This window comes from Sceloporus occidentalis, unplaced genomic scaffold (genome assembly GCF_023333645.1).
Source record: "Sceloporus occidentalis isolate IW3139 unplaced genomic scaffold, rSceOcc1.0.p SCAF_22, whole genome shotgun sequence".
Lineage (NCBI taxonomy): Eukaryota > Metazoa > Chordata > Lepidosauria > Squamata > Phrynosomatidae > Sceloporus > Sceloporus occidentalis.
In genome coordinates, this window is record NW_028317002.1 from 7,523,453 (window position 1) to 7,551,308 (window position 27,856).

Sequence of the window (27,856 nt, forward strand, 5' to 3'; positions counted from 1 at the left end):
CTTGGGGCAGCAAAGTGCTGCCTCTTCAAAAGTGCCGCCTGGGGCAATTGCCCCACTCTGCTCCATGGCAGGGCCGGCCCTGTGAGTATCATAATTACAATTCTGTAAGTGTGTGCTCTCTGGATCCAATGGATCAGATTGTACTGCTTGATCTGTTTCATCACTGTAAGCTCTGAAATAGACAGTAGTATGTTTGCTATTTGGAGTTGTTTTTATTAATACAGAAATGTTCTGATTTCGTCTTTACTGTAGCCCTTATGTTGCGAATGTATTTGTACGGGTCAGAGTACATATTTGCTAATTTTATTTTTATATCTGATACATTCAAATTCCCTGCTATATACACTTAAGTAACTAATGAGAGATGTATTCAGTATTTTGTCATGCAACAGGCATATATTCTGTAATTCATTATTCACACTCATATAGATTTATAGGAAATTGATGTTGGTGCACCTACGCTGAAGGTTGTATCACAGCATACAGAACAAGTAAGTTGTTTCATATTCTTGACCTCTTGCAGATTAAAATCAGATAAAGTGTAAGAATCATTTGGTATTTCTGTAGGCATGCAAGATTTCATTATGGATTCTGATCTTGTTACCTTATTGTAGCTGGTTCGCTCTGCAACCAAAGCACAAGACAATAATATAATAATAAACATTTAATTTGCTATGATGCCTTATAAAATATTGTTGACCTTTCGCACGTAACATCATTTATGTGAAGAATAAACTCATTAGAAAAATATTGCAAAGCTTTCATGTAGTGTCATAGCTGTGAAAACAAACATTCTAAAAGGATCAGGGAGATACAGAAAACAACTGAATGAAAATGTGAACGAACCCATATATGCAAGATTCTACATCGCATATCTATGAGAGGTGGTATGTAGGCAATAATTCTGCCTTGGTTCCACAATGTAGGCATCCAAAGGTATCTACCAGGCTTCTATCAGTCTAGGATATCACTGGCCCACCATAGATTCTTTGTCATGTTCTTCACCTTTCCTTCTTATCTGTTTTAAAGGCAAGTTGTGAAAGCAATGTGATGTCAGGTAGAGGTTTTCTTACAGTTTTATTGCAGAGTCACGGTTTCTGGACTGAAAGGCATGTTCACCCTCTTCACAAACTGAAAACAGGATGTGTAGGAACTCTCCTGACCTCTGATGCACAAGTTAAATTTGCTGTCTTGCTATTAATGGATTATAAACTTCTGTTCAGTCCTCACCAACTGCATGAATCATAATGAGGCACAGCATAACAACACCCTGTGGGTGGAGTGGGAGAACTGTGCCACAATCTCAGATGACATACACTGTTATGGCTTACTGAAAGCAGCATGTCTATCTATCTTTTAAGTAAACAAAAACCTCCAGTTCTTTAATCCTATGGGATCTGGTCAAGTATGGTTTTAAGTGGAATAACGGTCATGCCCAATATTATATTTGACAGTTGCCCAGTGCCCACACTGCACTAGAGATGTCCGTCTCTCTGGCCATGCCACACACACATATATGTGTGTGTATGTATGTATGTGTATATATATATATATATATATATATATATATAATATAGGGCCTGTCACATTATTACCCAATGTTTATATCTCCTCCTGGTCCAACGCTACCACCCATGTAAATTTGGTGGGGTTGACCTCCCATGAAGAACATAATGTATTTTATTGATGCACAATGTCTATAACACTTCATGTTTGTCCTGTACCACATACAGGGTGATTGTATTTCATTTTGTGCCTTGTGTGTTTGCTCACTGTTTTTCTGTTTGTTCTACAATATTGATTCGAAATTTCTACTTGCCCTTTAAGAAAATGAATACCCATTTTCTTTCATTATAATTTCTGAAAGGGCATCAGCTTTTATTATGTTAGGAAACTTAAAAAATTATATTTCAAGTTACCCCCTACTTGAAATCAGTTGGGATGTACCCTAGGTTCTGCATGTAGAACCCCCAGTGTTCCAACCAGGTACATATTCTGCAAGGGCAAAACGGAAGAATCCTAAGGATACATCCACCCACAGTGCCCAATTCTGACCATCTTGGCCATCAAATCATATACCTCAACTGTTTTGTGACAATTCGGAAATATAATATAATAAACTTTAGGGACAATTTCATGAATGAAACAATTTTTGCAGTCTGGGAGATGCTAGTTTTTCCACAAGATTCCCATATTAACTGAGGAATACAGATGGTGGATGCATTGCTACTCCTACTCTACTGAATAGTCATTGACTCTATTTAGAAATGTGAAAGTATTTTTCACTTGTTGATTATAGTGTAGAGATGAAATCGGAACCCATCTTTGGTCTCTAAATGTGTGCTTTTGTGGTAAAGAGAAAAGAAGATCCACTGTAACTATGTAACGCTTCTTCTTCTTAAAACCTTTTCACTTAAATGTCTATTCAATCATTATGTTTAAAACAAAATATAATGCTGCAGGCTTCGTTCTTGGTTAGTTAAGATGCCTACATGACCTAGAATTATGAATTTAGCCTTTTATTTAATTTATGGCCACTGGTGTATGAAATGATCTAGGTTGATTTTGTTAAAGCATTCTGTGCGGGTTTTTTTTATACGTGTCTACACATCAATTATGGATGTTGGGAATAAAGAACATCTAGAACTGTGACAGCTTATTTCTGGGTTTTTATTTGACCTAAGGGTTATCTTATGCTTGATGGCTGAAACATTGTACCTGCAGTGAACAATGAGCTATGTATGCTGTAATGCATCTTAGGTACCATACACATTTTATGAGTTTATGAGGTGAGATAGAGGTCACAGAAAAGCTATACTGGCAAAGTTTAATTTCTTTCAATGTTCTGAAGACGATTATGGAATTATGATATCACTCAAAGGTTTAAATTACTTAGATTAGTGAAGCGAACAGATTCTCGTTTTTGCCTTTCATGGCTTCCTCGGTAAGAAAGGCTTTGAGAGATTTATCCTGTTATATCACAGATTAAAGTGCTAAATAGAGATTTTGATGAAGTGTGTAATTCAGCAATTTCCTAAAAGTATGAAAATGTGTGTGCAAATGTTATGTCTTTAAACAAAAAAAAAAAATAATGCTTGGTCACTTATTCTGTTAAATGGCACGTAGTATTACATAGCATACTTTTGTAGACTTGTGCATTCAGATGCGTAGGCATGTCAATGTTAACGAAATTTACCAAATTAGTATGGATCTCAGAAAATGAGGAGGGACCACCAACGAAACAAAAGAAAACAACATTTTGTTGGTTCTTTATCTCTTACTCGCATATAAACACACACAAAGCTCACTCTGTGTAGCCAGAGTGGAGATCTGCAGAACAGCGGCCTGTCTGGACGAAGGCAAAATTCCAGCGCTGTAAACTTTGCCAAATTTGTATGCAATGCCTCTTTTTTTTTTTTGGCAGCACATAGGAAACCCAGAATGCTGAGAGGAGGTGGCCGTGCTATCTGGTTAGTAAGTGATCTAAGGTGTTCATTTTAGCTTTTGGTGTTTTATAAAGATTTTAGGGTCATGATGTAAAGGAGCATTGAAGCCTTTCACCTGAATTGCCAAATCATGTGGTAATATATACAATTATTTGAGTGATTCTATAGGATTTTTTAAGCCATTCTATTTTTCACATTTATTGCACTAAAAATCCTGTTGAAATGCTACATTGGCCGAAGCCTATATTGGACGTATGTCCGAAAGTCATGCACATACTGCTCACATGCAGAGAATATAAGCACATTATAAGATTAGTCCTTCCTTGGTGTTTTTGTGTCACCTTGGGGGTGATTAGCTTACCAAACCAGTATTAAACCTCTTGCCGCTCGTCACTGTGAACTTTGCGTCCCCATATCTCTGTTGTACAGAAGGGAGAGAATTGCCTTTCTTTAGAACTTGCACATTCGCTGTCTCTGTGGAGAGACATAGCTGATACTATTACTGGAAAGAATGTATTTTCTATTATTTACTTGACTGGTTTAACCTGAATTCCTCACACCCTGAGGATTTATTGGATTTTACATGGCTCTGATCATTTGTGTTACAGGCCTCCGGCATTGACTAACCTACAGGGTTTCTGTGAAACTTGATATTACTGTACAGTTATGTTACAGATAATTGAATGGTCTCTGTATTGAAATAACATGGTAACAGAAACAGCTGTGTCACCAGACAATTATACGTTATATCCAGCGAGAGGGAAAACCATTGGAACGCTGTGAACATGACCACAACAAATGAATGAATAATCATTTTGGAACTAAACTCAGAGTGGAGAAGAGCCGGTGAAGAGTCTTTCTTGTGTTGTGTGTTTTTTTTGTTTTTTTTACTTCCACTCTAGCAGGCCAAAGATAATTATGCTAATGATGTGTCATGTCTTTCCAGCATTGAATCATGTTTTATGGTGTCTGAAATGATAGTCCCACATAGGGACTAATTTATGTATGGTTCATAGGCAGTTGAGCCTAGTGCCTGGCTCGACCTGGCTTGTCAATGGTAAAAAAGTATGAGCCCAGCCAGCTTGCCTCATTGTGCCTCTGCATGGACATGCCTAAGGACATTCTGAAGTCGAATACCGTATACATCCAGTTTCATCGCACATACGCTTTAAATAGATTAGTAATCTTTACTTCGATTGTGGTTACTATTAAAATCTGACTAATCAGAGCCATTAGTTGACACAAATATTTTTTTTTTTAACTTTATAACAACACCTAAAAACAACAGTCTAAAATATTTCTAATGTTCTGCAATAAGACAGCTTCCAGGAACTCACTGGTAATCATGTTTAATCTTAAATTCATGTGATTTATGATCGTTTTGTGGGACGAACAAATCATTATACAAAGAATGGTGTTTTTTGGATTCGTAGTGACATACAGCAGCAGGCATAGACTGTGGAGTATCCAGCTCATGAAAAATTAAATGTTACTGCAGAGGCATAAAAGATCCATAGAAAGCATTAGTTACTTCTGAAATGAAGCCTTATGGAAAATCTAGAATGTGTTAGAAACCAATAAATAGATAAAATACCGTATTTGCTCGATTATAAGACGACCCTGATTATAAGACGACCCCCCAAAATCTGAATATTAACTTAGGAAAAAAGAAAAAGCCTGAATATAAGACGACCCTAAAGGAAAAAAGTTTTACCAGTAAATGTTAATTCATGTAAACTATTTTTTTTAATAAAAGCTATGATTGAGAAAAATATTTTTTTTGTTTTTATTTCTTGTATTTTCCAGCCTGTCCCCCAGTTACGCACATCTGCCCCCAGGCTTGCCACACCAATATGGCACTGTGGCCCATGATATGCCTTTTAACCCTCTATATGCCACTGTGCCCCATGGTATGCCTTTTGACCCCCTATATGCCACTCTGCCTCCAGAAATGCCTTATACCCCTATATCCCATTCTGGCATTTAGGGGGTTAAAATGCATATTATGGGGCAGAGTGGCATATAGGGAGGTATAAGGCATTTCAGGAGGCAGAGTGGCATTAAGGGAGTTAAAAGGCATTGTATAGAGCACTCTGCCTCCAGAAATGCCTTATACCCCTATATGCCACTCTGGCATTTAGGGGGTTAAAAGGCATATTATGGGGCAGAGTGGCATATAGGGAGGTATAAGGCATTTCAGGAGGCAGAGTGCTCTATTAAATGCCCCCTTAACGCCACTCCAGAAATGCCCTATGCCCCCATTTAACTAACACACACACACACACTCTCTCCCCCCCCTCCCCTCTCCTCTCTCCCCTCTCTCCCCTCTCAGCCCTCTCTTACCGGTGCTTCCAGCCGGGGCAGCGGGTTGACGTCGCCTTCTGCTGCAGCCGGAAGGAGGTGGAGTTGGCAGCGGGGGTTTGTATGCGTCCGTCGCGTATACTTTCCCCGGCTGTCAGAGATCAGAGATCTCTGACAGTCGGGGAAGGTCTACGCGACGGACGCAGACAACCCCCGCTGCTAGCCACACCTCCTTCCGGCTGCAGCGGACGTTGTCTACGCGGATCGCGTAGACGTCAACCCGCTGCCCCGGCAATACAGCAGGAAGCACCGGTAAGTGTGTATGATGGGGGGGGGGGGGTGAGACAGGAGGATCCAGGTCCCCTGCAGCGGTGCGGGGGATCTGGATCTTAGTCTCCTAATCAGACTCTATTTGAGGTCTGATTAGAAGACGACCCCGATTAGAAGACGAGGGGTATTTTTCAGAGCATTTGCTCTGAAAAAAACCTCGTCTTATAATCGAGCAAATACGGTATTTATCAACCTGCAGTAGAAAACTAACAAATACATGAATATGTAAGTGATTTCACTACATGAGACCACATTTCCATAGTGTGGTTTGCCAAAAAGAGTGAATCGGTTTTACCTGCACAATCTGTTCTGCATTAACGAGTAATAAAAAAGATGAGGCAACCCATTCTGTGCTTTAAATTACAATAATGCTAAGTGTACATACCACGTAAAGGGACAACACTATGTATTCCGGTTCATTCATTCACAAATTAATCTGCAAAGTTGCAATCTAGATGTGAATGCCTATAATGTTTTCTTCTGGTTTTGCTTTATATCAGTCATATCTGCTTTTCTGTATTAACACAGTCATGTCTTCCTTTCCCAAAGGTAACTAATCCATACAACTGTGATTTCCCCCCCCCCCTTTTTATGACATCGTAACCTTCTGTTAATGCATTAAGCCACCCAGGCTACCCACTGTTGACTATTGCAACAATTAAATCATACTTGCACAAACAGTTCTCCTTCTGTCTCATTCTTCCTCAACCACACAATATATTGTAAACCTACAAGGGCAGGGCTCTTTTCTTCTGCAACGGTATCTCTTACTTTTGTTTCTATTATTGTATCTATTGTTAATTGTATTATTGTTAAATGTGTATCCTTTGCTCACTTTAATAGTGCTTCAGACTTCAGTCTGGCAATTTATGCAAAATCTGATTTCAGTGTTGACCCAGGTATCATGTTAGCTTGGAGGGAACCCCCGGAGAAGTACAAGTTTCAGTCCACAGATTTAGTGATGACCTGAGGAATGTGCTTGTGGATGTCTTGCATTGACCTAGAGGGGTTTGTTCGCTAAAAGGAGAGTGGACAGGAGGGTTGTGGCTTAATGTCTTGGGGGTCTATTTGCTAATAATGGGGTTTCAGCTATGCAACTCTTGCAAACCCTCCAAGTGTACTTCTGCTGAAGTGTTGGTTGGCCTTGTAAAAACCCATAATTATGTTAACAAGATTTTCTCATGATGCAATTTGGGAAATATTTTCTTTCCTTTTGTGCCATTATTCCTTAGTTATATGAACCTCCTCTTAAACTTTGTCGCTTTTTAACACTGTTTATCCAACAGAGGATCCAAAGAAAAAAAAAAAAATAAAAGACTATCAATGTGATGTTCAAACTCTATCAATAAATGAAGTTTTCTTGGCCATTCTTAGTAGGTGGCTATAACGAATCCTCCATATTAAACAACTTATGTTACTACTATTGTTGGCCTTGACAACAAAAATACTGATTTTAGAATTCACTTGACCTCTGTGCTGTAAGTAATATTCAAGCAATCTGTTGTAAACACTGACATTTTCTTTTACTGTATGTATAACCATTTGCTTGTGGTATATTTATATCAATGTCTATAATTATTAATCTGTAAATGGATAAAAACTTCCAATTTCTATTATACCATATGCATAGGATATATGTATGCGTTAATCTTTCTTCTATTATATATGTTAAGTGCTCCATTATTAATTATAAGGAACAATGTCTCGTTAGGACCCAAATACATTGTAGTGTATGGTAGTGTCCTGTTGCCACAATAATTAGCATATAAATTGTATAAAATATGTTTAGAAATGTTAATATAATTTTGAAAATATATTCTTCTTTAAAATCCTTTACTTTAATCAGTATTTAAAAAACCGTGTGGGTAAAATCTATTGGCCTGGTTATTATTTCAAACTGTTATGCTAACCTCACATCACAATAGTTTGAATTATTGATCACTGTTTGTGAAACATCAGGTAGAATGTAAACCATTAACCCCTTCAATCCCAGGGGTTTTTGGTACCTCAAAGCCCAGAGCAATTTTGCCATTTTTGGGGTATGTCGGTTTAGCGATGATTCTCTTTTCCTGTGAATAGTGTACCCATATAAACTATATATTGTTTTTTCAAGGAGAGATAGAGCTTTCGTTTGATACCATAGTTGGATGATTAGCTGAAAATTTAGAATGAGAAATTTAGTAAAAACTAGCGAAGATTAGAAAAATAAACTAATTTTTTTTTTACATTTTCCCTCTGAATCCTCACAAAATTAGGTGATGGAAAATCCCCTCCAAGTTTATTAATTCAGGTGTCCTGATTTCAGAAATACCTAATTTATATAGATTTTCCAGACTTTCCCAACACCAGGGAGCATACTATAAGGTGTACAATTTTGTATAATTTTTATGCCTATGGCTTAACGGGTTTGGGGGTTGTGAACGGGGGCAGAAGGGTTATACTGGCTAGATGTTATGCTAGGGCAATGGGAAGTAAGGTTTTTAATAATTTTTTTTTTATATATTTTTTTTTTAATTTTTTATATATTTTGATATATTTTTACACAGAAATGGTTAGAGGTCCTCCTAGGGACCTCCCGAACATGCCAGTGATGTCACAATGACATCACAGCTCACATTATAATTTTTTTTTGTATTATATATATTATTATTTTAATGATTTATTTAATATTATTTTTTTAAAAGAAAATTTCTGCTTTTCTCTTTCAGGACGGGAGGGGGAGTGAGAGAGATGGTTTCTCGCTCCCCTCCCCGCGATCCCCCTGCACCGATCACACTGTGATCTCTATGCAGGTCCTCACAGACCTGCATAGAGATCGCAGCGTCTCTGTGCCTCCCCGCAGGGGATATCCTGTCCTCCGATGACCTTCTGGGTTACGTCCGCAGTGACGTAACCCGGAAGGGAATGCCCGATCGCGTGTTTGCAACTGCGCGATCGGGCACTTTTTAACTGTAACAGCTTACCTGGATTCTGCTGCTAGGGGGGAGTCCAGGGGATGTGTCCCTGACGCTGCACGAAGGGCTGGACGTACCGGGACGTCCATAGGGGTTTCTTTGTGGGTGTTTTTTGGACGTCCCGGTACGTCTATAGGGGAATGAAGGGGTTAAATATTAGGTAGGATGTATAAAACTAATGCTTAGAATTAATAGGTAAACTATCGAAAGGCCAGAAAGTGATTAAATACACTGAATATTTGGATTTGCAGACTACAATAAATTTAATATATGAGGGCGAAAAGGTCAATAATAATTGAACAATTAGCATCAGCCATCTCTGAGCAGTGTAGCAATCACTTTTTTAATTAGAGAAATCATAAGAATTCTTGCAGGATTGTAGCCCTTTATGGGCCATGTCTGACATCCCTGCCAAACAGTTTACTTAAAAATATCCGGAGTCATTATCCTTTAGAGCTATATGAATTTTGTATATACATGTATTTTGCTTTAAATATAATGAATTTATATTGATTTTATATAATATATTTAAAGAACTAATGAAGGACTGATGGTTTTTCAGTTTTCCTGTTTCCCAAACTACAGCAGTGGTAAAAACTATATACCGTATTTGCTTGATTATAAGACAACCCCCCCCCCCCCCCAAAAAAAATCTGAATATTAATTTAGGGTGGAAAAAAAGCCTGTATATAAGACGACCCTATAGGGAAAAAAAGTTTTACTAGTAAATATTAATTAATGTAAACTACTTTTTCATATTTAATAAAAACTATGAGAATTTCCTTTATTTGCACCCTAGTTATGCACATCTGCCCCCAGGCTTGCCACTCTGCCTCCCTGATATGCCTTATACCCCCCTATATGCCACTATGCCTCCCTGATATGCCTTTAACCTCCTATATGCCACTCTGTCTGCAGAAATGCCTTATACCCCTATATGCCACTCTGGCATATAGGGGGTTAAAAGGCATATCATGGGACAGAGTAGCATACAGGGGGTTAAAAGGCATATCGTGGGGCACTTTGCCTCCAAAAAAACCTTATGCCACCCATACAACACTACTACATGCACCCAAGCAGTGTGTCAGGATAACATGTGACAGCTTGTTTACTGCAACAAGCATTATAGTTGTTCAGTTGTGGACATGTTTTGCTGTTCTTGAAGACTTTGCTCCATGTGTGCCTAGCGAGTGTACCGCCTTCCCAACCTTACATGTATTGACTTCCTGCTGTCTGATCCTTTGGCGTTGCATTATTGGACTTGTTGCCTTTGTTGCCAGGCCTGTCATTCTTGCAAACAGGGCAAACTGTGTGAAGAACTACGTCACAACCTATTTTTTTTTTTCTATACTGGTACAAAATAGCCCTTGCTATTGTTATTCATGCTTTGCTATCTGCCTTAGAAAAAGAGTATTGTATTGTTCAATCACTAAGTACAATGTTGCATGCTTTCCTAATTGACCAGTGATTGCGAATAGAACTGGACGTGTGGAACACTTGAGGAAACTATGAAAGTGAGATTATTTGGCACAGACCTGCAATTGGCCTTGTTTTCGGCGCAGATAAACTATTGACCACTGGATAATAGCCTTGTTAGGCTGTATCGAGCACATGAAATTGATCTTTCATTCTGGTACCCTCTGGCCTTACTCCCTGGCACTCGTGTGACGGCGGTTGCTAGTGTATAATTGTGTGTGATTTTGCTTCTTTTAACAGAGCTCTTAGCAACACCTGTACAATTGTAGTACGGTTACTTCTTTGAAAATGGCTGCTGTCTGCTCTTGTGGTTCTTAAGATAGTTGTGTTTTTAAGATAGATAGTTGTGTTTTTATGCTGGACCATATTAACAATGCTGGTAAAAGTGTTTTATTTCGGTGTCTACTAAATTATCTTTGTTGTTGAGTCATTCTGAAAATGTAAGCCTGGAGCTGATAAAGTGTTGTGTTTTGGCACCAAGGACGTGGAATTCCCAGTATCTATTTACTAGTTAATGACCAAAGAGCTTGTGTATAATTAATGCTAGTACTGGGGCCGTTGTCTAATAAAGACTTGCCGTACTATTTAGTGTTTTGAGTATATTTTGTAGAGGGTTCTACAGATTGTGAATGTATACATTATGGAATCTGTTAGTTTCTAAGCTCGCATAGAGTGCAGCCGGGCATGCCTCTGGCCACACGCTGCAACACCCAATCTGTCCCTGGAGTGGTAGATTCAGTGAGTATGGGTTGCCGATGGCCATAGGCCCACCAAATATTTGCCCGCCGTATTTGCTGTTTATGCTACATGGCCTGCTTGTAAAAGGTTGGATTATTCTGAGCTTTGTGCCATTTGCTAGCACAAATATTAAAAGGTGTGTATTGCATAGCCGCTTTGTTTTTATTCTTGAGTAGTGTAGGTTTTCTGCTTTGAGTTTCTGCATTCTCTTCATGCTGTATAAGTAATAGTAACAAATCTAATAATTGTAGCTTGTGCTTCTGTGTGCCTGAAGTAGCAAGCTGATAACTGACCTAGGACTATAACCATGCTGGTATGTTTTTGTTGCTGACAGTCTCAAACTCACTAGATTTGCCACTTACAGATAGCTAGGTCTGGATTTTTGGATGAGCTTGGATAGCACTTACTGTATGTGTTATTAATGGTAATTTTGCCTTCTTGTGGGCCATCTCCTCTTTAATGCATTCGGTGTATTTGCCAACATCGTCACCTGCCCCTGTGTTCTGGACATGTTGGATGATACCAGCTTTTAAAATATTGCAGAAAAAGTGGTTTCCTTTATAAGCATTTATACCTTTTTTAACGTACTATAATAACGGGTATAAACCCACCAGCACCTATTGATGAGGTTAGCTTGTCTCATGGACAGAAATGGATGGAAAAAAATATTTGCAGTGTAATCCAGGCCACAAGGTGTCAGTGTTGTCTGCTGTCTGCCTTTGTTGATGAACAATTTGATCTGAGGCATAATAAGAAACTTATTATTGCCAATATGTTGTGCTTTTTTTTTTTTTTTCCTTTTTCAAAATCAGCTAGCAAAAGTATTATAGCTTTGGCATATAGCGTGGCGATATGCGAATATAAACATGCTTGCCCAACATGGGGCTCCAACCAATGACCCAGAGTTAGAGCATCATGCGCTACAGACTGAGCTAGCTGGGCTATGTGTGCAGTGTAGGTTGGATTATATTCAAGATTTGTGGGCGCTGCCTCCGGGATCCTCGGATAATGTGTCAATGGCACAAGCTGTAGGGAACATCTAGTACACTTATATTTGGCACGTAAGAGCACTGTATCCCAGTTATAGTATATCTCTCTATTTTCTGCATTACAGCTAATTGAATTGGCATCAAAGGTTTCATGACTAAATATTTTGGCGTAATCCAAGCCAACATTCAAACTAAACCCTGGTAGTCCTACTTTCCTCCATTAAATTTACACGCCTTTTTTTTTTGGCCCAACCTTGGGCTTGGCATCTCCATTTTTCTGGCTTAGCGTGGTTCATTGTGCACCACTGTATTAACATTTGTAATGTTCAATTAAACAGCAGTACATGTGCACATAAAATATTCAAAGTACAATTATTCTGCTTTGGTTTGAAAGATTGTATTTTGTATGTTGCTATTAAGCTGTTCAGACAAAACTACAAGCTTTGACATAATGAAAGGAAGTACTTCCTCCCCGTAAGGAGAGGTTCATAGAGTGTTGTAATTTAAACATACATTAAGCCTACTCTTAACATGAAAAGATAGGAAAAAGCTATCTTTTTAACTTTTCCAATACAAAGAAAAGAAGTGGTAGACCAAATGGGCTAAATTGCTCTTTAGATTTCTTTATATATATATTTTTAAATTATTTATTTAAATTTAAAATTTGTGTTATAAGAAGACGTTAAAGGGCCAGAGATAAAAATCATACTCACGACAACATCTAGATATCAGAAACCAGTTTTTTTTTTTTCCTTCAATGAGTACGTATATTTAGTTGTCGTCACTTTTTGTGACTATACTCAAATATATTGAGTATTTGGACTCAATATATTTTGCTAATTTAATCCTACAACATTGCTTAGCGTCGATGGACAGCTGTACAAAAATGTCAATCCCCGCTATGTATTTTTTACCATATGGTAGTGTTAATTGAATGTGTAAATGACATGCGTTGCCTCAAATCCAACACAGACACCTTTGTTTAAAAGAATTCTTCATCTGTAGCATTTAATTTATTTTTCCTATATTCTAATAATTTATCTCTTTTGTTTTGTGTTTTTTCCTTGCTCTTCTTCACAGTTGTGATTATGTGGGCTGCCTGTTGTAACTGGTTGTGCCTAGATACTCAGCCGGAGGAGACTGCACCAAGTGGGAGAACACAGGCTGCTTCCAACCCATACTTTAGACCTTCCTCTACCATCCCAGAGATCACTTGTAGGACGTGTGGTACGCGGCTGCAGCTTCCGCTTAGAAAGGTAAGCGATGAGACAACGTGCTCAATATGTTGCTTCTTTACGGATGTTAAAATGTTATCCCACTTCACACAGTGCAGTTGAGGGACCTTGATCTGTCCTGGCCTGATGCTAACATGAAGTCCACACTACATTCTGTATTTACTAGGAAAAAGTTCTTGGCATGTATAGCTTGGTAGAAAGATGTGATTTAAATACATAAAGGTAATCAACACTATAAAGCAGGAGAGTATATGTAAAAGAAGAAAAAATACAGGAGGACATAGTCCTTAATAAGAGGGGCAAAGGTTTAAAGGTATTGTCAGGAAATATTACTTTACTGAGAGGGTAGTGGAGCCTTGAAATATCCCTCCAGCAGAGGTGGTAGTGGCTAGTACAGTGGAGAAGTTTAAGCATGCACGGCATAGGCATAATGCAATCCTACATAGAAGATAATGCCAGGGACTAATGAACATATTCAGAAATTGGCCAGACTGGATGGGCCGAAACATAAGTTTCTATGTAAAAACATACCAAGTGGTATTACCAACTGAGAATCAAGCAACTAATGAAGGCCTGAGTGAGCAAGGCCCTTCCGCTCCTTCTATTGTCCTCTTCTCCTTAAATGCTTTGCTTCTCCGTCCCCTCATAACTACACCACTGAAATCCATATCTCACCTACTCCTTTTTTTTTTTTTTTTTTTTTTTTTTCTTCATCACTTCGGCTCATGTCACATGAATGTTACCTACTTCTAACCGAACTCCGGTGAAGGCTGCACATGCCCACAAATTCCAGTTCCACTTATCTGTCTTTCTCCTCCTATGTTATCACACCTTTCACTGCTCCAATCCATGCTGAACACCACTGATCATTTTTTTTATCCTGGCGCTCTTCATCTGTTGACCCAGTGTACAAGACCCTCCAGTGGCTCCCAATACCCTCCATATTAAAATTCAAACTCCCTGAGCCTTACCTACAGAGTGCACCCTATATCTATAACCTTATCTTCAGATACTCTTCTAACTGCTTTCTTCATTCTGCCTACATCTTCACTTGCGTATCCAGAATTTGACACGTTTCAGCTATTCTCTTGAATTCACTACCTTCTTCTGTTAGATTTTACATAGGGGAGAGTCTAACTAAAAACCCACCGATTCAGAGAAGCAGACAATCTATCCACCCAATACCCATAACCCATCTGTTCTCCCCAGCTTCAAAAGCTCCACGCCACTGACTTCTCTACATGACCCTGGCTACTTCATCCAAGCAGTCCCTCTGCTTCTGTCTCATTCTTCCTCAAGGTCCTCTTCTCCTACTGTACTAGCATATCTTAGTGTTTGTTAATGTTCTTGTCAGTTTTAATGTCACTGTTCATTTACAGCAGTGAATCTGCTGGAGTGCTGTAAATAAAATGTAATGTAATAAAGCAGTTATTGCAAAGAGATCCATGTTTACAGTATAAAAAAATATTTGAAGGTAGTCTGTTTATGTCTAAGTTACTATATATCACACAGTGCTTAATTCCTGTTGGATTCCCTTAACTTTGAAAACTTTTTTTATCTTTTTTTTTTTTTTGACTTTTGCCTTATTCATAATTTTTGCTGGATGTGCTTTGCTGCCACAGGGCACCGAGGCGGGCATGAATAGGCTGTTGCCATAGAAACGGTTAAAGCCCCTATTGAACCCTTTAGAAGAAAGAATCAAATGACAGAGTTTCTGTGGTTTATTTACTTGGCATTCTAGAGAGCACAATTAGCCTTCTTGTCTACGTGGAACGGCACCTTTCTGAGAAAGCAAATTATACTCCCAAACTCCATACAGCAGTAAGCTGTCCTGTGAGCATTCCTTTACATGTATTATTAATTGACTCTCCTCCTGTCGTTAATCGTGTAATAATGCAAGAAGCATTCTGTACTGAAAAGTCTTTGTTTGACTTGTGATCTTCTGACATATGTTTTCAAGCCAAACATGCAGTCTGGGTACTGTCGCACAAGTAATAAATTAGCTCCAATAATCTTCCTGATTCATGTACAATTCCACACTGTTTGTATCAATGTAATTTATTTAGAATTGATCTATTATAAAATGAATAGTAACCTTTTGACGGATTTTTTTTACTTTTTAATCTCCTTATTATATTCTGGAACTGGTTTAACAGTCCTTATGGAAAATGCTTTGTGCTTGGTTTGCACTGTTTCCTAACAAACAGGGTGAACATGTCCCTTTTTTGAGTTTGAGCTTGACCGGCTAGGATGTACTCATGCGTTCCATGGCCTCCATTATGTAGTGTTTATAGGGGAACTGTATATAGTTATAAAATGTATTCTATAAGCTATTTTTTTAAAAAATACCCTGAAGAAACTATAGGTATTCATTCATAGTACTACACTTATAATGAAAATTTGTTTTCTAATTAATGCAAGCCTTTCTAATATTACTAATAGTCTGGAAGGTTTGTCCCTTTAGCCAAGCTCCAACATGGATATTTTAGCTTGGATTGTGAGGGTTGCTCTAACACTGCTCCATTGCACCGTACTTTGGAGGTAATGTGGAAGGGTAATTTTAACCTCAGTGGTATTTGTCTACCCAGTGTTTATCACTAGTCAGTCTTTTTAGTATTGAATGAATGTGGAATTTTTTATTTTTATTTTGCTTATATTTTCCTCTATTTTAGAGCCCTTGCATGGACTGCAGAAACAACTTTTGTGGATCATGTTTAGCCCAACTGAGTGATGGACAACCTGTGTGTCAACTCTGTGGAAGGTTCCGCTCTACTTCGTTCACACGGGATGAGTTGTTAAAGATGAAAGTGAAAGATCTGCGAGACTACTTATCTATGAGGAACATACCTACTGAACTGTGTCGGGAGAAGGAGGACTTGGTACAGCTTGTGTTGAGTCAAAGGCCCCCAATATTCAATCAGAGTGGAATGAGTCCGAGTGCAAGTCCAGGCGAGAGTTCCACTACCTCCCAACCAACCCAAACCATTCCAACAGTGAGTAACATAAGGTTTTGCTGTTTGAAATATTAAAGAGAACCTCCAAATCTTAAAACTTACAGTTCAGTGCTTACGGAATAAAAATAAGAGTATATCCAACTTTTTGCTTTATTATTCATGTCCTTTGAGTTATATCCCCCTTTGCATATAGCTTGTACTTTTTGTTGTTTTAAAGACACTGTTCTATATAAAGTTTCCATTAGATCTATCAATTCTCTTTGCCCGGATGAGTAAATGGTTTAGACATCAAAGCTAGTTTGGAAGCGGTCATTTGGTTATGATAGTGCTGACCAGATTATGCGTCGCTGAAAGTTCTAAACAAGGCTGCGGATTTCTTGTTCATTCATATTACCGTATTTGCTCGACATAACTCTACCTCCCCCCCTCCTTCCTCTGGGGGCGGGGCCAGAGAAGTTGCTCGCACAGCTGGGCCCCTGCAGAAGTCTGCGAGTGGGAGATCTGCAGTTCAGGTAAGGGGGTGGGGGAGGGTTTTTGAGCAAGTATGTGTGATTAATGGAATGAATGAGTATTTAAATGTTTGTGAATGAGTGTGTGTGTGATAGCATGGATGTGTAAGGGGGGGTTGTGGTGGTAGCATGGCATAGGGAGGCTGTACTCACACTCCTATCATCCCCAGGTTCCAGCATGTACTGGCTGCCTTGGCTTGATAGGAGTGTGATTGCTGTTAGCAGTTATATATATATATATATATATATATATATATATATATATATATATATATACCTCCAGAAATGCATTTTAACCCCCTATATGCCACTCAGCCCCATGATATGCCTTTTAACCCCCTATATGCCAGAGTGGCATATAGGGGTATAAGGCATATCATGGGGCAGAGGGGCATATAGGGGGTTAAAAGGCATATCATGGGGCAGAGTGGCATATAGAAGGGTATAAGACATTTCTGGAGGCAGAGTGGCATATAGAGGGTTAAAAGGCCCATCATGGGGGAGAGTGGCAAATAGGGGGTATAAGGCATTTCTGGGGGCAGAGTGGCAAGCCTGGGGGCAGATGTGCATAACTGTCAAAAGGAAATAAAAAAAAATATATATTTTTCTCAATCATAGCTTTTATTAAATGTGAAAAAATAGTTTACATGAATTAATATTTACTAGTAAAACTTTTTTTCCTATAGGGTAGTCTTATATTCAGGCTTTTTGTTTTTTTCCTAAATTAATATTTTGATTTTGGGGGGGTCGTCTTATAATCAGGGTCGTCTTATAATCGAGCAAATACGGTAGTTAAATTGTATTGCTTCTCATTAACCATTTTCTTCTTGCAGGTAAACAATACCGCTAGTGCAGATATTCTGTCAGAGGAGCATCTTGAGGAAGACAATGAGGTAATAACATGTTCTAACTCAACTTCAACTTGCCGAGTTAATACGCGTGGATGGCCTATCCAGTGCTTCATACATTTCATTTATAATGCATGAGTAACTGATATAGAAATACTTGTTTCTGACGGACTGCAGTAGGTCTGCACCTGAAACAAAAGGTTCGGGAATAAAGAGGTTTCCTCATTCATTACTAATGAAATCTAATCGAATCTTAAATTGCCAAATAAAGCTATTAAGAATGTCGATAATATGCCATTAAGCAAAATCATGACACTTCATTTGAGTTTTTTAAATTTAAATACATGTCTGTAAAATAAGAAAACATCTGTATATATTTATGATTGGGGTGGATTATATCATGTGTGTGCAACCTATGCAGAGGATTGCTGGATTTATACACCATTTTTTTGTGTGTTGCATTTAAGTGTGTCTGTTCGGTGGATTTCATAAAGGTTCCCTGCTGATCTAAGAATGGCTCTGCTATAGTCCACAGACTCTGAAGAGATCCGGGTCCCTGGGCGGAGGGCCTCCCTTTCAGATATCGGTTGTGTAGGTGATATTGAAGCCCTCTCCGTGCGTCAACTGAAGGAGATCCTGGCCAGAAACTTTGTTGACTACAAGGGCTGCTGTGAAAAATGGGAGTTAATGGAACGTGTCACCAGACTGTACAACGAACAAAAGGGTCTCCAGCAAAAAGGTAACTTGCGTCAACCGAGGTGTAAACCATGGCAAATAATGAAATGCTATAGTTATTTTTGCATAGAATCAGCAAAGCAGCTGCAATGAAAATCTTTTAATTGTAGTCTATGTATATTTAGAGTAAGCGCATGAGTAACAGTGCAGTATAAAACAGAAATATAATTACAGTGCGTGGGGATTTGATGTGAAGCTGTACCTGATGCAAGAATACAATGTCTGTGTTTAGCGCAGAGGTGTAGGTCAGGATCTGTCTAGATTTTAACACGGCAAAAGCAGCTTTTATGTAGCGAAGCCAACACCATCTGTAGACACCCTTAGCTATATTTATAAAGGGCAATTTTGGGGCAACTTCTCACTGTGGTGCGATCACCATGGAAACCAATATTCTTGGCCAGGATTTACTTCTTATAAATACGGACCATTATTTGTGCCATCTCAGATACTTTTGCATTTCAAGTTATTCATATAGCTCTTAAACAGAAGCACTGTGGTTATTTGCAAATAGGTCAATTCTGGCCTCTAAATATAAATCCATATACCTCATATCCATCTGATGGTTTAAGTAAAGCACGCATTCCAGTTATGAGTCTCACACATTCAGTGTCTCAAACTTCAAAGAGTAATATTACTTTTAAAGTAATTTAATGTAAATGCACTGTCTGTATCTTACTTATTTTGTCATTGTATATTTAAATAATTTTCTTTTATATTTTTCAGTTTCTGCGGCTGAAGAAGGAGGTAGGCATCAGTATCTGCTTTCTTTTATTAGCTGTTGATCAGTCTTTGTCACCTAAGATATATTAGATAAGGATAGTAAAATAATTAGCAAAACTTTTTTCTATGTAATGTATGGGCAAGATTTGAGATGCTTAGCATGTGAATGAAGGAGATTAAAGTTAGGAACATAAACATATATGCTTTTGAATGGGTTACATTGAATCTTGCAAGAGAGAATAATGTGAAAGATATATACCCAGTTTAATGAGAGTTAATGTGTGACATTGGAGTAGCCAAAACGTTTCCTGTAAAGAAAAAGGTATGACGTTGATACCCACGCCCAAAAAGGTTCCTGGAGATTTCCGTCTTCAGGGGGCTTTGTAAAGAGGTGGAGGGGGATAGTTAGGGCCAAACATTGTTCACGTCTGGGGAAAGAAGAAACTTGCCCATAGACCAGGAGAAGCAGGGCTTTGCCCAGAGACAACAGGTATGGGTTATGGTTATGATTAAATATCAATTCTGGTGCATATTGATATGTTGCCATTTTCATCCATTTGAATTATAAATGTCAGTGAATATAAACGCACAGTAATGTTCATAGAGGGAGATTACATGGGCTTTCATATAGTAGTACCATGCAGTGCTTTTTAAATTATTCTCCAATTTTTGTAAATCATGTGTGTTTTAATTTATATATTATTATGTCTACCCACAGGGAAGCTTGGTGCAACTGGTGATGAGAATATTTGCAGGGTATGCATGGACTCCCCTATTGACTGTGTCCTGCTGGAGTGCGGCCATATGGTGACCTGCACCAAGTGTGGCAAACGCATGAGTGAATGCCCCATCTGCCGACAATACGTGGTGCGGGCTGTACATGTCTTCCGATCCTGACTGTCCTCTACAACGTTTTTATTTACATAAATAACCCAGACGGACAGTGTTAAGCCGCCTCACTTTCAGATGGCTGCCTCAGGAAGAGATAAGGAATGGCATTTATCCATCTACCATAGGTGTAGATTGAAACCTGATTTATTAATTGCGTGAGAGCTGCAATTTTTTTTAAAGTGGGCTCTCCTTTCATTGAGTAGGCCTGGGATTGCAAGAAGCTCTTCTAACGCATATGATTGTAATCAAAAATATCTACCTGCTCAAATGATCCAGATGTGGTCTGTAAGACTGGAGACTAAGAAGTCATTCTGCCGCAAGTGAAGTGTCCGTGCACCATGCAGGAAATTAACTTCATAAACATTTAATATATGCATATATATTTTAATCTAAGTAGTGCCTTACACTATTGCCTTATCAATTTTGCCAAGGAAGAGTTTGTAGTGCTTTGCCAGGGAAAAAACATTTAAATATATAATTCAATGTATTACACAAATTATGATTTAATCTTATTTTCTGTATTTTAAGATCATTAGACACTGAGAGGCTAATAAAAAAGCAAACAGTGTTTGTTACTGCACACTGAATAGGATCAGCATCATCTTTCAAAAAGATAATATTGATGAGAGCTTTTCTCATAATTCTTTACCAAGTTAAGATGTTTTGTACTTGCACTGTGAAAATGGTATATGACTAGGATGCTAAAGTCACTGACATGTCTAGTTAAATATCCACTGAATGATGGTCCCTGCCATGGTCACACTTGAAGATCTGATTTCCAGACCAAACTCTGTATACAGAATCTATTTTGAAACGTTAGAGGGCAATAATTTGAAGCACAGGCATATTTTAAGAATATTCCTATCTTTTAACATTCTGTAATTATATTGGCAATTCAAAAACGTGTAAAGACAGGGAAATGAATGAAACGGGGTCTTATGATAAGCAGAATTTCTTATTAAAGTGAATTCAGTTCTAATCAATTTGCACAAAACTTGTATAACTCTTTTTATAGACAACATTCACAGTGGTTCACCCCTTTACAAAAGCAGTATGAACACTCAGGTGTGTAAAGTGAGGTGGTCCTAAACCCATCAATATCTTTCTTATATTACTTACTCTTTTAGATAATTTTTAGTTTTTTATGTATTTATTGTATAGATTTCTAGTAATGCGGGTATTTGCCTTAACATTCCCATTCTTGTATGTAGCAATGGTACAGGAATTATTTTACTAACATATTAAGTTCCAGCATCACCAAAGTCTTATCATTACCCTGTGAATCGGGGCACTAAAGATGGCCAATGAGATGCCATCTTGGTATAGTCATAAATAATACCATTCTTTTACATACTGTGTAGTATTAAATGTGGTGGTAAAATAAGCCTGAGCTGCAATACGGTACTTTTTAAATTAATTTATTTACAACAGGTGAACAAAAACCCAATTGTTGGATCTGAGGGGAACAAGGCCTGTCTACTTGAGATGCCTCAATGTATAACTTTAAATGGATTTTACCGCCACATTGTGTGCTGCTTACTAAACTGGAGAGAAACTAGCAACTGCATTGTGGCAGGTTTTATGCTTGAGTAACTGGGGACATGGTTTGGGAAATCTGATAGCTGTGGATGCTGTTTTATCAATAGCTTTTGCTGTCTCCTCTGCGGGAATATTTTATGCTTTGGTATAGTGTTGACTGTAATAGTCAACACTATACAAAAGCATAAAGTATTCCGGAGTAATGACTTATCCTGTGAATGCAGCGCTTAATCCATTTTTTTATCCTCGTATTGTAAAATCTGATGTGCCAGTCACTTTAAAGATATGCTTGATGTTCCAAGCTGCTACCTGTGATGTACTCGATATTAAAGGGCTAGATTCTCAACTGAACTAAATGTGTTGGTCCTCCATGGGCAGTGTTGCCATGGTCTTCGGTGCCTCTAAATATAAATAAAGCTCTGCAAGATAAATAGTTTATTAAACCCGCTACAGGTGTTGTGGGATATTTTTTAAAAAAAGTTATGCTTTATTTTGTTTAATAAATTTATAAGCTGATTGTAAAAAATATGGAGTCTGAGTGGTATTTTAAATTTGTTTTATTTTAGGATGGGTTGGAATATCTGCATGTGGAAAAATCTTGTTTTATTGTAGCCTTTATTTATTGGCTGAATAGAGACATATGGGGTTATTTTAAAAATGTATTTTTGGTGCTAAGTTTTCAAACTAGCATTGCCTTCATGGCAAGCAGTATAACATTCCAGCTGTTTGAACCATTCCAATAAATGTTGCAATGGCTCTTGGCAATTTTTTATTTTTTTTGCAATACATAAATGGAAATTACTAATGAGTACCAGGGCCGGCCTTAGGGGTGTGCGGCCGCACAAGGCGCCATGGCAACAGGGGCGCCGTCCGGGACTTAAATTATAACATCGTTTGTTTTTTTGTTTTTTATAGTAAATAAGATGATACGATCAACATCCTCCATGTTAAATAAAGTTAACCCCTTAAGGACCGGGCTCATTTTTCGTTTTGTACCCTGTGGGACCGAGGCTGTTTTAATACTTTTGTGGTGCTTGTGTTCAGCTGTAATTTTCTCCTCACCCATTTAGTGTACCCACATAACCCACATAAGTTATATATTGTTTTTTTCAGGATAAGGTGGGCTTTCTTCAGATACCATTATTTTGATCGTATCATCTTATTTACTATAAAAAAAATTAAAAAAACATGGTGAAAAATTAAAAAAAAAACACATTTATGACTTTTATTTGAAAAATCTTTTACTCACCTAAAAAAGCAAGTAAAAAAACTAGCTAAATAGATTCTACTACTTGTCCTGAGTTTAGAAATACCCAATGTTTTTATGTTTTTTTGCTGTTTTTTGTAAGTTATAGGGCAATAAGTACAAGCAGCGTTTTATGATTTCCAAATCTTTTTTAACAAATCTGGTCATTCTGCCCCCATCTCCTCTTTGGAACATCTTTGAAGCCGGTTAACTCAATTTAACCCATTCAAACCATATATTTTTGAAAACTAGACACCCCAGGGTATTCCAAATGCTGTTATTTTAACCCTTTCCATGCACCAATTATACAACTACACTTTGTCAAACTTTGTAATAGTAATTTTTTTTAACATTTTTTTCACACAAATTGTACTTTAGTTATAGATATACAGGTCCTGGTATATGCCACTGTCAAACAACACCCCAATATGTGTTCAGGAACATCTCCTGAGTGCAGTGATACCCGACATGCATGGATTTGTCGTGTTGTTTGAGATTTAAAATGCCACATTTGGGAAGTGCGCTTTTTTTTGTCCATTTTGGAAAGTCTGTACCTATGCCCTATCTTTGAGCTCAGCCACTCCAATTTACCCCATCAGCCATTTTTTTATATATTAGACACCCCTCGGGTATTTGAAGTGCTTTTATTTTAACTCTTTGTTGAGATTTTTGAGAAATTTTAGCACTTGCTCAAAATAATAAACTTTATTTTTTTATTTTATTTTTTTAATACTTTTTTTTTTATATTTTTTTACACATTTTGCTGGATGGTTCATCTAGTGACATCACTGCATAATTATTTTTAAATGTTAGCACTTTTAATTTTTTCCATATTTTTTTTTCCATATTTTATTTTTTTTTTTAATATTTTACTAATCACATTGTGATTAGAAAGCTGGGCTCCATTGACTTGCATGGTTGAATGCAGTACCTGTATTCAACCGATCAGGAGGCATTCCAGCGACACCATTTAAGTTTAGGAGGCGATCGTTGATCGCCTCCTAAACGCTTTTAAAACGGGCGTCCGCCGCCATACAATGTATGGCGGCTGTTGACGCCCCGGGGAGGGGCCAGACATGGCCCCCCGACGCCGATCTCGGCGTTACTGAATGCCTCGACATCGAGGCATTACAGTAGCGCCGTTTAAGCGAAGAAAGTGATCGTTGATCACTTTCTAAGCTTATTTTACTTTTTGACGGTTCAGGACCGTCAAAGGTCATTTAGTGACCTTCATGTCATGACGGTCCTGAACCAGCAAAGGTCGCGAAGGGGTTAAACAAAAAAAACGGTGTTTTCATTTAAGTCCCGGGCAGGGGCGCCGAGCGGTTGTTCGTGAAGTTTTCAGCAACCGCTCGGCGCCCCTCATTCTCCGTGACTCTGTCGCGGTGCCGGCGTTTCGTGCTGAGCGCCAGAATTATTCTGGTGGAAGACGGACTCCTTCCACTCCCACCGCAGGACTCCGGCAACAAGGTAAGTAAGGATAGGGGGTAGATATAGGGGGGAAGGCAGTGGGAAGGGGCAGAGGGGGGAGATTTTTTTTCCTTTTTTGGGGGGGGATGGGGGGGGCGCCAGAGCAGTAGTCCGCACCGGGCGCCAGAACACGTAAGGCCGGCTCTGATGAGTGCTATAGGTATTCCAGTTTGTTTGTAAGAATGTAAAACTGCTGGCACTTGTGATTAAGAAGGGTAGCAAATCTAAATACACTAGATTATTAATATAATATATATTTATATATTTTAAATAGCCCACTCTAAAAAAGCATCCATGTATTTAAGCAACACACACCTAGACTTCTAGGTCTGTTTATTTGTTGTTAAGGGAGCCCGGCTCTTGCACTTGTTGATTTTTTGGTGCTGCTGACCACCTCTATTATTTTTATAAGATGTATTTGAATTGATATCAATGAAATACCCGCATATTTATTTGTATAGTGAAATAAGCCCTGCACACAACCCTTCATAAGCTGTCTTCTTGGGTGCATCATCTGGTGATCATAAAGAGCACACTGAGGATTTGCATAATGAAATCACAAATTTTATAAAATTATGGTGTTATTAAAGAATTTTTTTTTGGGGGGGGGTGCTACCCGAACTTGCTTTTATTTCAGCATTTCTGAGAATTGAATTTGACAAAACATTAAGTACTTCTCAAACATACATCATTTTCTCTAATAAAAATAAACACAAGTATGTTTGTACATACTGAAAATATAAGTTTCACAATATTTGGTATGGCTACCGTTTGCCTTAATGACTACTTTAACACCATCTGGCATTGACTTTACAAGTTTGTGTAAACGTTCACAATCCATGTTATTGCAGCTCTCCTTTACAGCATCCCAGAGTATCGTCAGATGGTAGTCCGCTTTGCTTTTTCCATTTTCAAATGTCCCTAAAATTGTTCACTGGGGCAAGGGTCCAGTGATTGTGGTAGGAAAGCGATGCAAATTACCACTCTTTGATCTTCTTTGGACTTCAGCAAGGACAGATGTCATTCATTGAGATGGTTGTCCAACTGGAAAATGAATCCTCTTCCACTTATTAATGGCATTTTAATAAATGATCAAATAAAACCAGTTGGCAATGGTGGACTCAAGCCTTGAAAACCCTATTGTACATTTTATAAATTAGTATTCAAGCCACCAGAATGCGTCAGATATGTTTGGCTTCACCAAATTCCAGCAGTAAGCTCCAGTCTTTATATAACAATATGACCCAAAAGCATCTGCAATTATTTACAGGAGCTTATAATGCTTTTGCCTAGATAGGTGAGGTGGCCTGCTGACAATATTTAGGACATGAAATCAGTACTGTCTAAACTATTTTTTTTATTTACTTTAAAAGCATGTTAAAAGCAGCAAGCTCAGCCACACTCTCCAGGGGTATGATTAGCTTCAAATTTGTGTGAAGACATTTGTGCATCGATAATCCATTAACGGAAAGTTAAACAGTGATTACGTATCACTTTGGTAGTTTAGTATAACTTTTCTCCTTTTCGGGAATGTTTAATAGTTTTTGCCTGTCATGGTTCCTTTATGTAGCGATTTAAAACAAACAGATCAATGGATTGGAGAAACCAACAGATTGATCATTAGTGAGAATTCTTTCCCATGGAAAAATCCTCCACAGACATAGATGTCAGAAACAGACAATGCAATCATAAAATTAACTTGCTTTGTTGAACGCTAATACCGCCAGTACATGCTACAAATAAAGTAAATCTCTCTCAGATGTTTTGTGTGTATTTGTACAGCAGTACAATGATCCTGAGGTTTAACTAAGCACCAGCCAAGATTTTTTCGGTGTATATTAACATATATTTAGACAATTCAATTTCACATTTCCTCTGGCGGTTCTTTACTTTCTATTACACCTGGCGTAGCCGTATAAAGCCTGACATCACACGCCTTTTGCCATGGCACAAAAGTGTTTCCACTTACCTATTAAGCAGCCAGTAGCACCAGCTAATGCTTTCTATTCATTTGGTGGTATAGAAGGAGAGGGCTTGTGTGGTTTTTTTTTTGTGTTTTTTTTTTGCTTTTTTCCTATTCCGTGTGATACAGTTCCTTACGAGCTTTACGAGAATTTTTAGTAGGTTATTGGAGTGGGTGTGTACCAATCATGGTTAGGAAAAATACATATATACACACACACACACACACTACAATTTTGGGAACTTTCACAAAATTGTTGAAGGCAATTTAACCTCAATTTGCTGTAAATTATGAAGGGCAAATTTTAGGGAGAACTGCAGCTTTCCCATTTCAGAAGATATTGTCAGTCATCCCACAGATTTACTGCACTGTTTTAAGTGTCTGCCCCTCTAGCATACGCTTCCAGGTACTATGTGGTCCCTCCCAAAAAAACCAAAATATATATATATCAGCTAAAAGACATCTGTGTCCCACCTGTATGCACCAAAGTATAAAAAAACAAATAAACCCCCCCCCCCCCAAACTTTATACAATAGGTTTGCTGAACAAAGAAGTAATACAGACACGTTGTGCTTTTCAGACAGGTCCTGTTCAACAGAAGCAAACAAAACAATGCTACAGTTTTTGGGTAAAAAAAATGCTATCGCTGCGAAAAGGCCCTTGATCGATTCAGATTGACCAGTCTTCGTTGATTTGCTGAATGAAGAAACATTTTAAAGTAGACAGAAGCTGAAACACCATATGAATTGGCTTAATATAGTACATTAGGTTAACCAGTGGGGTAGAGCAGCCATTCAACTCATCTTGCCGAATCTAAAATACCCACAAGCTCATAATATTTGCGTCAGCATTTCATTAAATTGCTTTGTGAATGCAGTCACATATAGGCATTAACATTTAACAAATTGGACTGCAGAGCTAAATTTAACCAATTATAATCACTCAATCGTAAGGGCACCCTGTTACACCTTAGGAAACAGATGGCCATTCCACTGTTGGGGGCCTCAGCAACATTCATGCTTTTCCATTCAAGAATGATTTTAAAAGTCCACACAGGCAACCTTGTTGAAATATAAAATGTCACAATCAAACATGTGCTTTGAAAATAATGCAAAGTAATCTTTCATGTCAATACCCTCTGCCGGCATATATATAAAAAATTAAAATAAAAAAAAATAAGCACATTTAGAACTGCGGCAAAGAGCCGCATCAGTCCAGTTGTCGGTGGCACAGAAAAAAGAAACAAATTGCTATAACCAAGTTAATTTGGGTAAATGGGAAGGGGCTATGTACTATGAAACTGCAGATGTAAGGTTCAGTCTTCGTAATCCAGAGAACGTGTTTTTTCTCTCTTTTGGCTATGCCTTTTCTATCACTGACAAACATACCAGCTAGTGACTCCAACAACACGATAGAGCATGTGCATAAAACATTTTCAATTATTCCTATGCCACTGTTGTAAACATCAAAATGTAGACAAACTGTCATATCTGGCCAGAAGTCTAATGTGCA

General features: G+C 38.1%; 1 protein-coding gene across 1 annotated transcript; it reads left to right on the forward strand.

The window, feature by feature from the left end:
• The first annotated feature begins 13,322 nt into the window (after positions 1-13,322).
• On the forward strand, positions 13,323-20,132 carry LOC149300957 (E3 ubiquitin-protein ligase rififylin-like). The gene is made up of 6 exons (XM_089484492.1): positions 13,323-13,490; positions 16,142-16,462; positions 17,766-17,825; positions 18,309-18,519; positions 19,239-19,259; positions 19,954-20,132. Exons 1-6 carry the CDS (start codon positions 13,323-13,325, stop codon positions 20,130-20,132), a joined length of 960 nt encoding a protein of 319 aa, XP_089340618.1.
• Positions 20,133-27,856: the final 7,724 nt, after the last annotated feature.

Excerpts from the sequence above, each read along its gene's own strand:
- LOC149300957 (XM_089484492.1), top strand. The coding sequence starts at position 13,323 with ATGTGGGCTGCCTGTTGTAACTGGTTGTGCCTAGATACTCAGCCGGAG. Across the intron at positions 17,826-18,308 it reads ATCTTGAGGAAGACAATGAG|TCCACAGACTCTGAAGAGAT; the intron begins GTAATAACATGT and ends GCTCTGCTATAG. Across the intron at positions 18,520-19,238 it reads AAAGGGTCTCCAGCAAAAAG|TTTCTGCGGCTGAAGAAGGA; the intron begins GTAACTTGCGTC and ends TATATTTTTCAG.